We start from the raw sequence: 14225 nt of genomic DNA, 5'->3' as shown, positions 1-14225 counted from the left end.
TACGTGAAAGGGAAATACAAACAGGCAGTGAGGACATAGCTCGATTAAGAAGAGTTGCATATCAGCTTCCTTGTGTCGACCAGTTTTAAGTCAGTTTTCAAATCATTTCTAGAGAGCAATATAGAAGATGTACATCACATTTGTCGTTCACAGCGAAAGTTCTTCACACACACAATATCATTCTATCCACATTCCCTGATGGCCACCCCCGACACCATTCCTAGAAAAGTCCCCCAAACCCACGTCAACTCAACTATTTCACAGCTGATGCTCACGGGAAAGGTGAGTAAGTAAGTCGAGTTTGACGTTGCTGCAAGCAATAGTCTAGCAATATCAGCGGGATACACCACAAATGGTCTTAACACATTTCACTCATGTGGCCAGTCGAACTGGTACCTCCGTGTGATGAGCCATCATTTCATCCACTAGACTACCCCTCCGCTCCTTTGAGGGGAACAGAGAAGACTAACCAGAAGAGAACCACTAAGCAACCCCACTAAAACCGGAATTCGTCACTTTTAAAATGAATTGTTTACCTCGTGTTTTTTTCTGCACCTAGCATGGGGGTCCTAAACGAATTCAGTCAAAATTCAGTACAATCAAATCTTAATGTTGTAATTTTATGAAATCTTAGAAATATCCTGACTTAAAACAACACAAACCCGCTTCATTCTTGAAGAAAGACAAATCATTGGATCATAAGGGCATTTCAAAGTCCGATACTGCATATGCCTAACTCGGATGTGTCGATATTCGGATAAGGCGATATGTTTTGTTCCTGGTCCCGTAAATATTGAGACAACGGTGCTCGGTTGTATCTGAGGTGGCAACCATACTACACTATTCCAGTCGTGATTGGTTTAGGAAGAAACACTTAACACGATTCTTTATCAAACTTTGACTCTCGCATCTCAATATCGACGTGCTCCAACACAACGTCGTTGTTGGAATCCATTATTACTATTACGTCGACGTGTCTGTCAGTTAGTGTTGAAGTGCCCTCAGTCTCCTCAGTGTGTCCCATGTTCGCGTTGTCGTTACCCACATCTTCGGCTACACCTCCTTCCGTCTTTGTGGGATACATCTGATCAGTTGAAACCGTGAGGTTTCTATCAGCAACAGCCCATTTCTGTGTATAGTTTGCGATGGTTCTGTTGAATTCTGACAGAAACTGAATGTTCTCTGTATCAACGGTGAATGAGCCAGAGCCACTCGCAAAGAACTTCCTAAACACAAAAGGAATAAATCCTCCCGCCAAAGTAGCCAGCATCTGGTTTGTGGTGGAGAGCTGGGTTCCAAAGGCAAGCACCACAAGCACTACAAAAAGTAGGAACACCATGATCTTCATGAAGCTGTTAAATGCAGCTAAGGTATTCTTCCACAATTTCCCAGGGCAACCATCGTGATTCATTTTTATTGTCTCAAAGAAGAACTTTTCTGGTGTGAAGGAACGATCCACGTTGTTGAGGAACACAAGAAGACCCTTTGTCTTCCATCTTAGACTTCCATCCTTCATGTCTAGTCCAAATCCTGAAGAGCTTCCACCAGCAACATCGGAGCTCTGGACGCGGAACGCTGTGTTTTCCTGCACATCAGCATCAACTCTACCTACAATTTTCATTTCATCGTGTTTCATGGTGAGCAACTGACCTCTGATGACCTTGTGGTAGGCCAGATACTTCTCGTATACTTCATTAAAGGACGTTTTAGCATACAATCCTATGAGAAATACTACAGTAACATATTTCATAGTGGCTAGGGAATTCACAATGATGCCCATGAGAGTGTACACTCCAACTTCCACAAAGAATGACAGGCACTCCATCAGCAGGAACGTAAGGGACCAGAAGGATGTGAGGCATATGATTATCATAAAGAGATGAATGAAAAGTTTGGTTGTTGACATTTCATCTTTTCCCCGAAACTCCTCGTCATCTATATTCTTCAAATGTAATGTTCGCTTCATGAAATTAAACAGTTTCTTGAACGAGTTGACAACGCTATGGGGACAAACAAATATGAAGAGTCGGATGCTGAAATTAAGAGCTGGGAATGTGTAGAAAGCCAGAAGGGGGATCACAATAGGCAGGGGGAGGATCCAGTATAGTGGAACCAGAAGAAAACCAAGTAATCCAAATCTCTTGAAGGGGAGAAGTGCAAGGGCAATCGTCCACCCATAGGCACTAAAATTAGACCTTCCATGCATACCTTGCAACGAATTTCTCAGAATGAACTTTAACTGACTTTTCATAGATTGTTTGAGGATTCCATATACAAAGAAATCAATCAGGACAATTGTATATACTACAAGAAATATCCAGTGGAGTGGGGTAAAATACAGTATAAAGCTGCGGTCAAACGGCATTCCAGTTTTCAAGCGTTCAGCAGCTTGCCGTTTCTCTTCTGTTATGTCGGACTCGTATGTGTAATACACAATCAGTCGGATAATCCATGGGACAGCTAGTAGACACAACAAGATTAGTTGACCAAATACTCTCATACACCGGAACCAGGTGAAGACTTTACAACTATTTATAAAGTCACACAGTGGAGCATCACAACATGATTTCAGGAAAGGGATTCTCCTGATCTGGCAGCGAAACACATTGTCATATATCATTTTCACGACAGAAACAGGCACGTAATTGTCGGACAAAAGTTTCCCAGCTTCCACGGAGAGGTGAATCTTGGTGATTTCATATATTTTGTCAGCCTGAAGTTTGTTGAGAGACTCCTTTACTGATTTTAATCCTGTAAGCTGACTAAGTCTGATTCGAGGGATTCCACTTGGATAGACATCGTCTTGAGAGGTCGTCACAATCCCAATTCTCTCATTATGTCCAGGAATTGGATAAGCATAATCTGTTGCAGTGTATTTATCCCTGTAAAAAGTTTCTGGGATAAATGAAGGACTATATAGGACAACCAATACCTTGATGATCAATATGCACGTCAGAAGCACATTGATCCATATATCTGGATGAATATCTTCACAGGAGGTGTTACCATCTGCATCAGTGTGACAACACTTATGAACAAAGTTAGCCCTTCCACTCACAGGAACTATTCGCATGTTGCAAATGAGTTCATCCTTGCTCAGACTCAGACTCTTCTCACCTGGCCCAGGTAAACGGAAATCATTAGTCACTAAATACCTTGTCAGATTTACTCGTTGCTCGGTTGTCAAAAGAGTCACACATCCATGAGGCTTCTCGTCAAGTTCCACGTCCACGGTAACAACTCCTATCCCAAGCAACGACAAAGACAGAACTTGGAAGTTGTCATCCAACATCAACAAACTTCGTCCTTGAGTACTAGCAGTCTTTATCCATAGATTCGGACGAAACAAATCACTGTCATTCGCCGTGAACATATCACCAGGAGAACCTGTTATTTTCAGATTAAACTTGATCAGTTTCGTGCCGCTTTTCTTAGCTTCGCTGAGCTTGTCAGAAAGTTTGGAATCTGAAGGAATGAGTTCACATTGTACACCAATGTACATCCTTGTTCGCTTGGAGGTTGTAGAAAGGGACACTGTTGTGCTTTCTCCAACGTTGCTTGTAATGTTTGGTGCTGCTGTCGTTGCCGCAAGGACAGAGTCAAATAACAACACTGACCAGAGAACGTACACACACAAGAACGCCGCCATGTTGTCCTTCTGTTGATGTTCACCAGTGACTCGTGGTATTGTAAGGTAACACACGTGGCACATTACAACAAAATCCTTCGTCACTTTCTATTGAAAGTGTTGTTTTGGGGTGTTGTAAGGTAACACACGTGGCACATTACAACAAAATCCTTCGTCACTTTCTATTGAAAGTGTTGCTGTATGGTAGCATTTATATGTGGGTTAAATATATCACTGTTCACACTGAGGAAGTGTTATCTTCCGATTTTATGACAAATTTCCTGTTTGGCGAGAGGTAGACGGAAGAGTATTAACTGTACGATGTGGCTTACAGTCGAGCATCCTTCAGGTCGAGAAGTGAAACTCCTCTTCACGTGTGAAATGTTAAACCTCTCACATCACTTCGGGGGAATGCATTGAACACGATGAAAGAACGTAAATCCATTTCTGTTACGTACATAGCGAGCGACTTTATGACAAGAATCTATTTATATACATCGTACAGAAACTCAATGACTCGGGGTATTGTATGGCAACACGTTTAGCACACTGAGAACAACAAAAGCCTACGTCATTTATCTATCGAAAGGGTTGCATGCTAGCATTTACGTCTGTGTTAAATATGTGACTGCTCACATCGAGCCAGGAAAGTGTCATGGCTCAAGCATTGAATTTTATTACACAAGCACAGATGCGATCAGGAAACCTATAACCTGATTATAGACGCACAGCTGCCTGCCCTCGCGCATTTGGCCTAAACCCTGCGCTATTGTTCATGTCACGCATATGCGGGGAACATCTGGGCTCTTGTTTCAATACGACTTATGTGTATCGTTTGTTTTGTTTACTGTTTATAACAAGGCATTTTATATAGCTTTATGACGGCGGTCCGTAAATAGTGATGACATGGGTCTACGCTATAAGAGTACAAGAACATGCGTCAACCAAGTCAGCGAACTTGATCAGATTTTCCCAGTAGTTGCCTCTTACGACAAGCGTAGTTCCACGTTAAATCCCAAAGCAGAAACTCAAAAATGACGAATATATGCTCAAAGTGAACATTCGTGTTGCACTCCACAGGGGCTTGTATCGTTTAGAAACACTGCTAGAAAGACATATCGTGGTGTATAGACCCAACCCCAGTACTGAATAAAAAGATCCCTTTATATAGTACTCGGATACAGTCTGTTGTGGGGAGATAATTACATTTAAGAAAAGAAGCGCACGTACAATCCCCACAACAAGCCCGCAAGATCGCCTGAAATAGATCTGAACCAGTGAGCGCCGTTATGTCAACAAACGCACATTCGTGTATTTGAATCTCACCGTCATTTGCATGATACTTATCAAACACTTGGCATTAACTATGTTCTTAATATTTTCAATATCACGATATATATTTTTAATGATTTTTAAACAATAATATAAGATAATGCCATGAACGATTTAATTAAGTAGTAGGGTTTATTTTCATAAAAGCATCGCAACCATTCCGCGCATTCTTATTGGTTTGTCGTATTTGTCTCCTTGGACGTTATGGAAAGGGACCCGTGGTGACGAATGCAGTCTTCTTGGGGGTTACTGAAAAGTGGTGACGAATGTTCTTGGAGGTAACAGGAAAGTGTAAGTGGTGACGAGTGACAAGGCCGGTCATTGTTTTGTTACGATTTGTTTACAGATTTTCTGGGGTTTTTTCGAGGGACGTACTAAATATGATACTGCCAGATTGTGAAATCCTTCATTTCGTGAAATGACTAAACTTTTCACGCATTTCAAGAAACGACTAATATGGGGGTCAGCAATTTCGCGCCATTCGGGGTAACAACATTCCATATACTTCAGTAATTTCATTGAATTTCACTTAACGTAGTCTACGAAAGTGGATCACAATTTCAACATGACTTATTGTCACTAACAGTTAAAGCTTTTGTGGCAGCGACTGTTGCACTTCAACTTGGCTTTGAAGCATTTCCACCAGGTTGACACCTTCAACTTGGCTTTGAAGCATTTCCACCAGTTTGACACTTGCTGAGCAGCCACACCTCACAAACCTCTGTCCACCACATATAGATCAAATGAAATGACGCGAAATGGATTACACTCTTTGTCATTTCGCGAAGTGATTGAATTCACAATCTGACCATAACATATACATGTTAGTACTCATGAATAATATATTTCCTTACGTTACAAATGGTTTCAATGACTTTGCGAAATTATTTACGTTAACTGAGCACATCCATATAATTGTACGGTCGTAGCGGGTAAAAAGAAAACCTGTCAGTTATGATTTGGTGAATGTTAAGGGGAATGCGTCTACTCATTAGTAAGATATACAATCGGAACTTGAAATTCTTTCAAATATTTTAAAATATACCGTCTAAAATAACTTTACAAGTAGGGTTTTTTTTGGAGAGGGGAGGGTGGGGGTGGGGTGGGGTGGGGGGGGGGGGGCGTTTAAACTGTGTTGGACGTCAACGATGTGACATTAAACATTTGAGAATCTCACGAATTAATAAAACTCAGAAGGTTGATAAAGTAATATTGTACGTATATCTGTTTCAGGTTGTAATATAATAACCATTCTCGCCCTGTAGGGGTCCTGACACCTAACACAATTGCATCTGCTGCTTTTTTAAAAATCAATTCAAACGCTACTTACTTTCAGGTTGGAAAGATGTAGAGACATCTCAAGTCGATCCTTGTTTCCTTCCATCCAAATATTATATATGTTGGGGTCCGGAAATTCATGTTGTTGATCACTGGATTGGCAGGTCGAGGCTCGGTTTTTTTTCAGACCGCCGCCATAGAATAGCAGTATTAACAACAAACAAACAAAGGAGCAAAGAAAAAAAAGGACAATATCCACACCCTGCTTGGTCGATAAAACAGTAAAAAAAATGACAAGTCTTTTAACGAAGATAGGAAATTGTCATATCGAGTTTACATTCCAGCACGTACGACTCTGGGAACGTGGACAGTTAAAACAATCCTTTGAAAACGCGACGGTATACCTTAAGTGATCACATTGTTATGTTTTGTATCTACTGATCACAGACATGTGACGGACGATTACATTGCATTGATCTTTGCAAACAATACATAGAACATTGTATAACTTATAAGTGTGAAACTTGGAACCCAAGTTTGTTGATAAACCTGAAATCTGTTATGAAATCGGAACAGAACGACGACTTGTATTGTATCAAGATATTATTAAACTGTGTTTATAGTTCAGCACCACTAACACCCTCGTATTCTACGGAATCATTACCGTCTTTTCACATAAGTGTCACCCAGTGATCACAATGGATTAAAATTGCTCCAGCGACTTCTCCTTTGCTTGTTTAGTTGGCATATGGCGGTCGACTTATTTAATCTTGTCGAACTTTTTAGTTAACATGAATCTTTTTGTGTTTATTTTGTTCTTTAATCTTGCATTCTCCGCTTTTATTGTAGATTTATTTTCATAATTCCTGTGTATAGAATCTGTTCTGAAATAAAATGATACATGCTAAACGGTCATAGTATGGAAAAAAGGCAATTTCAGCTTTTGCTCTTAAGAGAATTTTATTTGTCTTTTTTGTACCTTTGTCTTCATGTAAACATTTTTGGTGTGTACGTATGATAATGCATCAGCAGAGACGTTTGTACAAGAGGTTTACATATACTTTATTGTGACGTTTCAACTTCGAATCAAAATGTCATTATCGAAAAGGGACAGGTGACCTTTTGTCATTTGGACAATAGCATAAGTTTAAAACAAAAGAATATATAGAAATAGTTAATTCTATCCACGCCATGTTATCTAGACGTTTATTTATATTCCTAACACTATACCTGTGTTATTACCTGTAAATATAACGAACAAAGTATTCCTTGTCCTGTACATGTTACCATTGTGCACTTAAGGGCACCACATACGTGTATGTGACGTGTACTGTGTCAGATCTGTGTCAGATCTTTTATGTTGAAGCGGTCTCTAACAAGCGACAAAACTGTTGCTAAATCATGTGTTCAAGATTCTAACATGGTAAAACTCAGTGACTGAGTGACTGATTTTACTTTTATGCCGCTTTTAGCAATATCCAAGCAATATGAGGGCGGGGGACACTATAAATAGGCTTCATGCACTGTACCTTTGTGGGGAATCGAATTCGGGTGTTAGACGTGACGGGTGAACGCTTTCCCACCACCCGGGTGAAACTCAGCGATAATCTCTTCTGCGGAAATACGTTTGTACGGAATGACCAAGTTTGTTTGCTTTTTTCAGTTCAACAACGAGGAGGCGTTACTTGTCAAGTGTGTCGCATAAAGGCACGTTGCCACTCAACTGTTTTAACAGTCGTCACGTCCCGGACTCCATCATTGGCAACTCCAAATTTCAAAACAAAAGAAGACTCTAGAAACCCGAACTTTACACGTACCACTAAAAGAAACGTCAGTGAACTGTTTTTCTTCTTGAACTGAGATGGAAGATTTAACTTTAGATGTTTTGGTGGAGATTTTAGACTGTGTTTTTTAGACTTTGTCGCATCAGTCCAGTTTAATTCTGTCTTGTCTCCTATCGAATTTCTCAGTTTATGAGAAAATAATGCAAATGTCTTGCAAATGTCTTTATCAGGAAAGAGATGTTCTCGCCGATTTTTATCTCACAAACTATGGTGACTTTATCTCGTACATATTCTTCTACGACCGATAGTAACCTCTTCATAGAGATGTTTCTATCTATCTCCGATGCAGCCTCTTTTAAACTATTCACAGCACGGCCTCCGGGTTAGTCGCTTTGGATGTGTTTAGTGTCTTTCGACTTTCTTTGTGTACATACATGCTACACAAGCTGTTTTAATCCATCATTGGCGTAGCCTAGTGGTTAAAGTGTTCGTTCGTCACACCGAAGCCCCGATTCGATTCTCCACGAGACAAATTTGTGAAGTACATTTCCGTCATGCATGACAGGTATGCTTTGAATGAGATGTGTCTGACAGAATTGGTGTGTTCCAGTTGTTCAGTGTTCTCAATCGCCTATTGTTAATCCAATACATTGTACATGCGGACATCATTCAGGCTGCACACTTCATCTGTAGTGTTAACATAAAACATCATCATTCAACATTATTTACTTCCCATCAAAGGTTTAGAGTCACTTAAAACACTCACTATAAACTATGTCATTTTTGTGTATGTTGGCTACATCGAAGATTAATTTCTCCACTAACTTGGAGAAGCCATCAGCAGCCTTATACAGATGAATTGCACGAGGATAATGTATCACATTGCTGAAAAGTATGTCCATATATCGTGCATGTGAACAGCTGCGTTTTGGTGTAAAGTTTTGGTAAGAATTTTTACCATTTATAGACTCATGACAATGCTCTTTCAACGTTAGGAATTTGTTTATAAGACACCAAATCATATGTAAACAGTTCCTTTAAACAGTATTGGATATTTTGCAAAATTCAGTTTAGAAAGATTGCCAGAAGTAAATGGCTACATTTTCACTTGATAGTCTAAACCTTTGATGCGAAGTAAGTATTACTTCTTAAAGAATCAGCTGCTTGCTAACATATTAGTGCAAGCACCTGCATTGTTCTAAAGAAATGTATCTTTATGCTTTGAACAATAATTCACAAAACTTGCCATAATGATACAACCGTAATGATAATGCTGATTTGGAGATTTACTAGTGCTTTCCGACGTGATTAATACTTACCACACCACTTCAGCTGGGAAAGTCCTGGACCCAGATTTTCGAAGCGCTCTTAGCTTGATCGTAAGAACTTACACCAGTAGTTACGATAGTCGTAGAAATAAGATGAGACATATTTTCGAAACTGTCGCAAAGCTGTCGCAAATTTGGAAATTTTGCGACATTGTCGTAATTTTTCACCGGAACTCTTTTTTCAATGAAGTTAAAATTGAGGGGATATCCCAATGACGTCATGGACTATTATATATGTTCCGCAAGTGTGAATTATACGCACGGGCGGTCCAGTCTGACATAGCCTTACAGTGAGCACGCTTAGTATAGGAGCTGTCACAAATAGTTAGCAATATAACTTATCGCAAAGTAATAAATTACGATGAATAAAAGAATGAAGAAAAAGACTTTTAATTATGTACACGGATTACATTCAACTATAAATACAAGAAATGTACAAGCTGTGATACCTCCTCACACTCACGAATGTCCAGGATTTGTCTCTGTCGTGTGTCTTGAGACCATGATCCCTTTATCATGCAAAATACCCACCAAGAATATTCAGATCGGTGACATGTCAAGGAAATAAGCAAATATGATTATATCCTTATAATTCTGCACAGCACTTTCAGTTGATATCTACATTTTACGGGTGTTTTAGTCAACTGCTCTCACTGAAAACTACAAGGAATAAATCTATAGCCTACACTACATTGCGACCATACATCTCACTATATTCAGCAGACAAAACCTGAAGGCAGCGTCTGTCTATAGAAGTTTAGACAAACTCGAAATATCAACCAATCATGACTAACAATACGACTACCAGGCAATAAAAAGAAAGTATACACTTGAAAGTCTGTCTTATTAAACAAAGTGGTCTTGTTTAAATACAAACGTTATCGAACGGTTACTGAGGTCAAAACTGCGCTGAGACGCTGCAAACTAAAGGTCTAGAGCGCAGATGTAATGCATCCTTGTTTAAGCACAAAGACGCCCCTCTATCTCAACTATAAAATCCACCCCACCACTCCCTATCCTTCCCATATTTGTTTATTATATCGCCATGTTCAAAATTGCTATCCCCCCCCTTTTCGCCCTCCCCCGGTCATGTGGTACAAAGATCTCACTCACTCACTCACACGTTACAGATTCTCATGTTCAGAAAGAAGTATACAAACAGCATGAAGACATTGTTGCTGTTCATGCACACTGGTGCTGCATGCCCATGCGTGAGTGAGTAGCATTTTACGCCGCTTTCAGCACTCTCACAACGAGCGACACCAGAAATGGGCTTCACACATTGTACCCATGTGGGAAATCGAACCCAGGTTTACGGACGCTTTAACCATTAGGCTACCCCACCTCCCCTGCATATCGATGAAGTATGACGTTATAACAATAATATAGCTACTCATAGCTACAGAGGGACGGTGGAGTAGCCCAGTGGTTAAAGCTCGCGCCGAAAACCCGGGTTCAGCCCAGTACGTGAAGCTCATTTCTGGTGCCCTCGATATTGCGGCGTAAAACTAAACTCATCCATAACCACTGAAAACTACACCATGCCAAACTGTAAACCCTGCGCGGTCTGATTGTTGAAGTCTTCTGTCAGTTTACAAGATGCACTGGTCCTGTTTACATCACCAATAAGAACTTCAACGTGCTTAGGGTGTTCCATTTGAACTATAACATCAACAGATCTATGGGTGAGTGACGAAGCGTCCCTATTTCCCTCATTGCCATCTCGATTCGCCTGTTCGTCACCACCAACAAATCCCTCCTCATTGATATTTACTGCAGCATCTGATTCAGAAAGTGACACAAAGAGACTTTTATCAGCAATGGGCCATTTCTGTGTGTACCTTTCAATAGTGTTGTTAAACTCTGCGACAAACTGGATACTTTCTGTGTCAATGGTAAATGAGCCTGATCCTTTCATGAAAAAGTTCTGGAAAACAAAGGGCACAAATCCCCCCGCGAGGGTCGCCAACATCTGATTAGTCGTGGAAAACTGTGTTCCAAAAGCAAGCACAACAACCAACACAAAAAATATGAACACCATGATCTTCATGAAGTCATAAAAGGCAGTGAGAGTGTTCTGCCATAACTTTCCAGGGCAGCCAAAATAGTTCATATCAATTGTTTCAAAAAAGAACTTGTGTGGTGTGAACGGTTGATCTAAGCTGTTGAGGAACACCAGCATACCCCTTGTTTTCCAAAATATACGTCCCTCCTTCACTTCAACCTCGATCCCTGGGCTGTTCTCAGCGTCAGTGCTCAGATTGTGGATACGGAATACGGTGTTTTCTTGGACGTCAGAATCTTGCCTGGCCGTCTTCTTCATTTCATCTTGTTTCTTACTAAGCAACTGCTCCTGGATAACGTTGTGGTATTCCAGATATTTTGAATGAACTCGTCCGAAAGAGGTTTTGGCATAGACGCCAATGAGGAATACGACAGTGATGTATTGAAGAGCAGCATCAGAGTTGACTATGATACCAATAAGAGTGTAAGCTGCCACTTCTACGAAGAACGATATGCACTCCATCAACAGAAATGTAAGGGACCAGAAGGATGACAGACACATAATGATGATGGAAATATGAATGCACACTATCCTTTTTGACCAGCGTTGCTTTCCTTTAAACATCACTGTGTCCTTCCAATCAAGTTTCGTCTTCAGAAAGTCAAAAACCTTCTTTAAGCAGTTTTTCACCACATCGGGACATACAAACACAAACAGACGAACGGTCAGGTTAAGAGCTGGAAATGTGTAGACTGCCAAGATGGGGAGCATCACTGGCATGAGAATAAGCCAGTAGAGTGGAACTAGGAGAAAACCAAGTATTCCAAATTTTTCACAAGGAACGAGTGCAAGAGCAACCGCCATTCCATAAACATTCGAAGACGACTGTTCACGCATGCCTTGAAGACATTTTCTGAGGATCAATTTGAATCTATTTTTCATTGTTTTTGTAAGGCATCCGTATGTAAGGTAATCTGTGGAAGCTATGATGTACATCACTACAAACATTCCATGCAGAGGAGTTAGGTAGTGGGTGAAACTCCCTTCAAACTGTAATCCAGCTTGGAGACGCCTTGCTGCTTGGTGCTTCTCTTCTGTGATATCTGCCTCGTATGAGTAATACACTATCAATCTTATAATCCATGGGATGATCAGGAGGCAAAGAAGGATCATTTTTGCAAAATATTTCAGACATTTGTACCAGGTAACAGCTTTAGAACAGCTCGCAGTGATATTACACAGTCCTGCATTACAGCAAGGTTTCAAAGAATCGAGGGATCTTATTTTGCAGCGAAATATATTGTCATATATCATTTTTGTCATAGATACTGGGACACAGTTCTCTGCCAAAAGCTTCCTTGATTCCACCGAGAAGTGAATACGGTCGAGCTCATATATTCTGTCAGCTTGCATTTGGTCAATGGACTTCTTCAGGTTTTCCAGTCGTTTTAGTTTCTGGATCGGGATTCGAGGTATGTCTGGAGGATATTTGTCACCAATACTCTTCACAATCCTTATCCTCTTGTTACAGCTGGGGATATGGTAAGTGTAATCTGTGGCTATGAACCTTCTTCTGTAGAGATTTTCAGGAATAAATGACGGACTATACAGTACCACCAATATCTTTAAGACCAGGATGCAAGTCAAAAGAACATTGACCCAAACATCATGATGGATATCTTCACAAATTTCATTACCATCTGGATCAATGTGGCAACAGTGATACACAAAGTTAGCCACTTGCCCAACTGGGACAATTCTCATGTTGCATATGTATTCAGTGTTACTGGAACTTCCCTTCTCACCTGGGTTAGGTAACTGAAAGTCATTAAGTAGTATGGTCCTTGTCTTGTTCACTCGTTCCTCTGAAGTCAGATGATTCATGCATCCATATGGCTTCTCGTCAAGTTGCACGTCAATCTCTACAACGCCTATTCCCAGCAACGTCAACGACAGTATTTCAAAGTTGTCGTCCAACATTAACAACCGTAGTCCTTGACCGCTGGGGGATCGTATCCACAGGTTAGGGCGAAATATATCGCCACCTTTCGCAGCTAAAATATCATCGTGGTAATCTTTGAATTTCACATTAAACTTGATCACTTTGACACCGTTTTCGAATACCTCGACGAGATCATCCGGAATACTGGAATCCGTAAGGAAAAACTCACATTTCCCGTGGTGGAAGATGGGGTTCTGTGGTGGGACTACCTTTTTACTCCCCACAGTAGTCGATTCAGCAAAAGCAGTTGTCAGTAGCAGCACAAGCAGCACAGGCAAGACAATCTCACTGCAACCAAACCCCGCCATGTTGTTCAATCGCTGTGAGTCATCTCGAACAGATAACAAGTGTTGGCAATGCTATATGAAACAGCAATTTCCTCGTCCACTCAGTTTAGGTCACGTGTACACCCGGTTCGGTAAAAAATAGCCTCGCTGCTTAAAAGTGTAGTTAATTTTGTGGTGCTTGAGATAGTAACATGGGTAAACGCATACTAATCAACTTTGCCCTCAGTCAGTTCATATCACAATTCAAACAAAACTGCATACTGGGGAGAGCTGCGCCTTCAAACATACCTCCTCAAAACTGGTCAGCACTCTTAGTCAATGAGTATCAAGTTATATCCTCGATTTATATAATACATGTATGCAGTAATTGACTGGTCCTCGCATCACAGTCATGTCCAGTATGGAACCTCGATTACAATCGTATGCAGTAAATAACGCAAGTAACACGTAACACCGACCTTTGACACAAGTCCCAACAAGGCGGATCCAGTGCTCGCGCGCACAGGAGCGCACCCCCTATGTTATCTAGAAAATTTATGAAATAACTACTGAAACGCTCAAGTAAATGAAATGTGTGCACA

At 40.6% G+C, this 14225-nt stretch overlaps 2 protein-coding genes across 2 annotated transcripts; both read right to left on the bottom strand.

Moving 5' to 3' along the window:
* Window positions 1-859: 859 nt before the first annotated feature.
* On the bottom strand, window positions 860-3649 carry LOC137296222 (uncharacterized). The gene has a single exon (XM_067827961.1). It carries the CDS (start codon window positions 3647-3649, stop codon window positions 875-877), a length of 2775 nt encoding a protein of 924 aa, XP_067684062.1. The 3' UTR covers window positions 860-874.
* Window positions 3650-9724: 6075 nt separating this feature from the next.
* On the bottom strand, window positions 9725-13687 carry LOC137296842 (uncharacterized). Its single transcript, XM_067828710.1, has one exon. The coding sequence runs from the start codon at window positions 13663-13665 to the stop codon at window positions 10885-10887; it is 2781 nt and encodes a 926-aa protein (XP_067684811.1). The 5' UTR covers window positions 13666-13687; the 3' UTR covers window positions 9725-10884.
* Window positions 13688-14225: the final 538 nt, after the last annotated feature.

This window comes from Haliotis asinina, chromosome 9, assembly GCF_037392515.1.
Source record: "Haliotis asinina isolate JCU_RB_2024 chromosome 9, JCU_Hal_asi_v2, whole genome shotgun sequence".
NCBI lineage: Eukaryota > Metazoa > Mollusca > Gastropoda > Lepetellida > Haliotidae > Haliotis > Haliotis asinina.
This window is presented reverse-complemented; position numbering and strand designations above follow the sequence as displayed.

What these genes read in the sequence shown, in the direction of transcription:
- LOC137296222 (XM_067827961.1), bottom strand. Translation starts at nt 3,649, where the DNA reads ATGGCGGCGTTCTTGTGTGTGTACGTTCTCTGGTCAGTGTTGTTATTT.
- LOC137296842 (XM_067828710.1), bottom strand. Translation starts at nt 13,665, where the DNA reads ATGGCGGGGTTTGGTTGCAGTGAGATTGTCTTGCCTGTGCTGCTTGTG.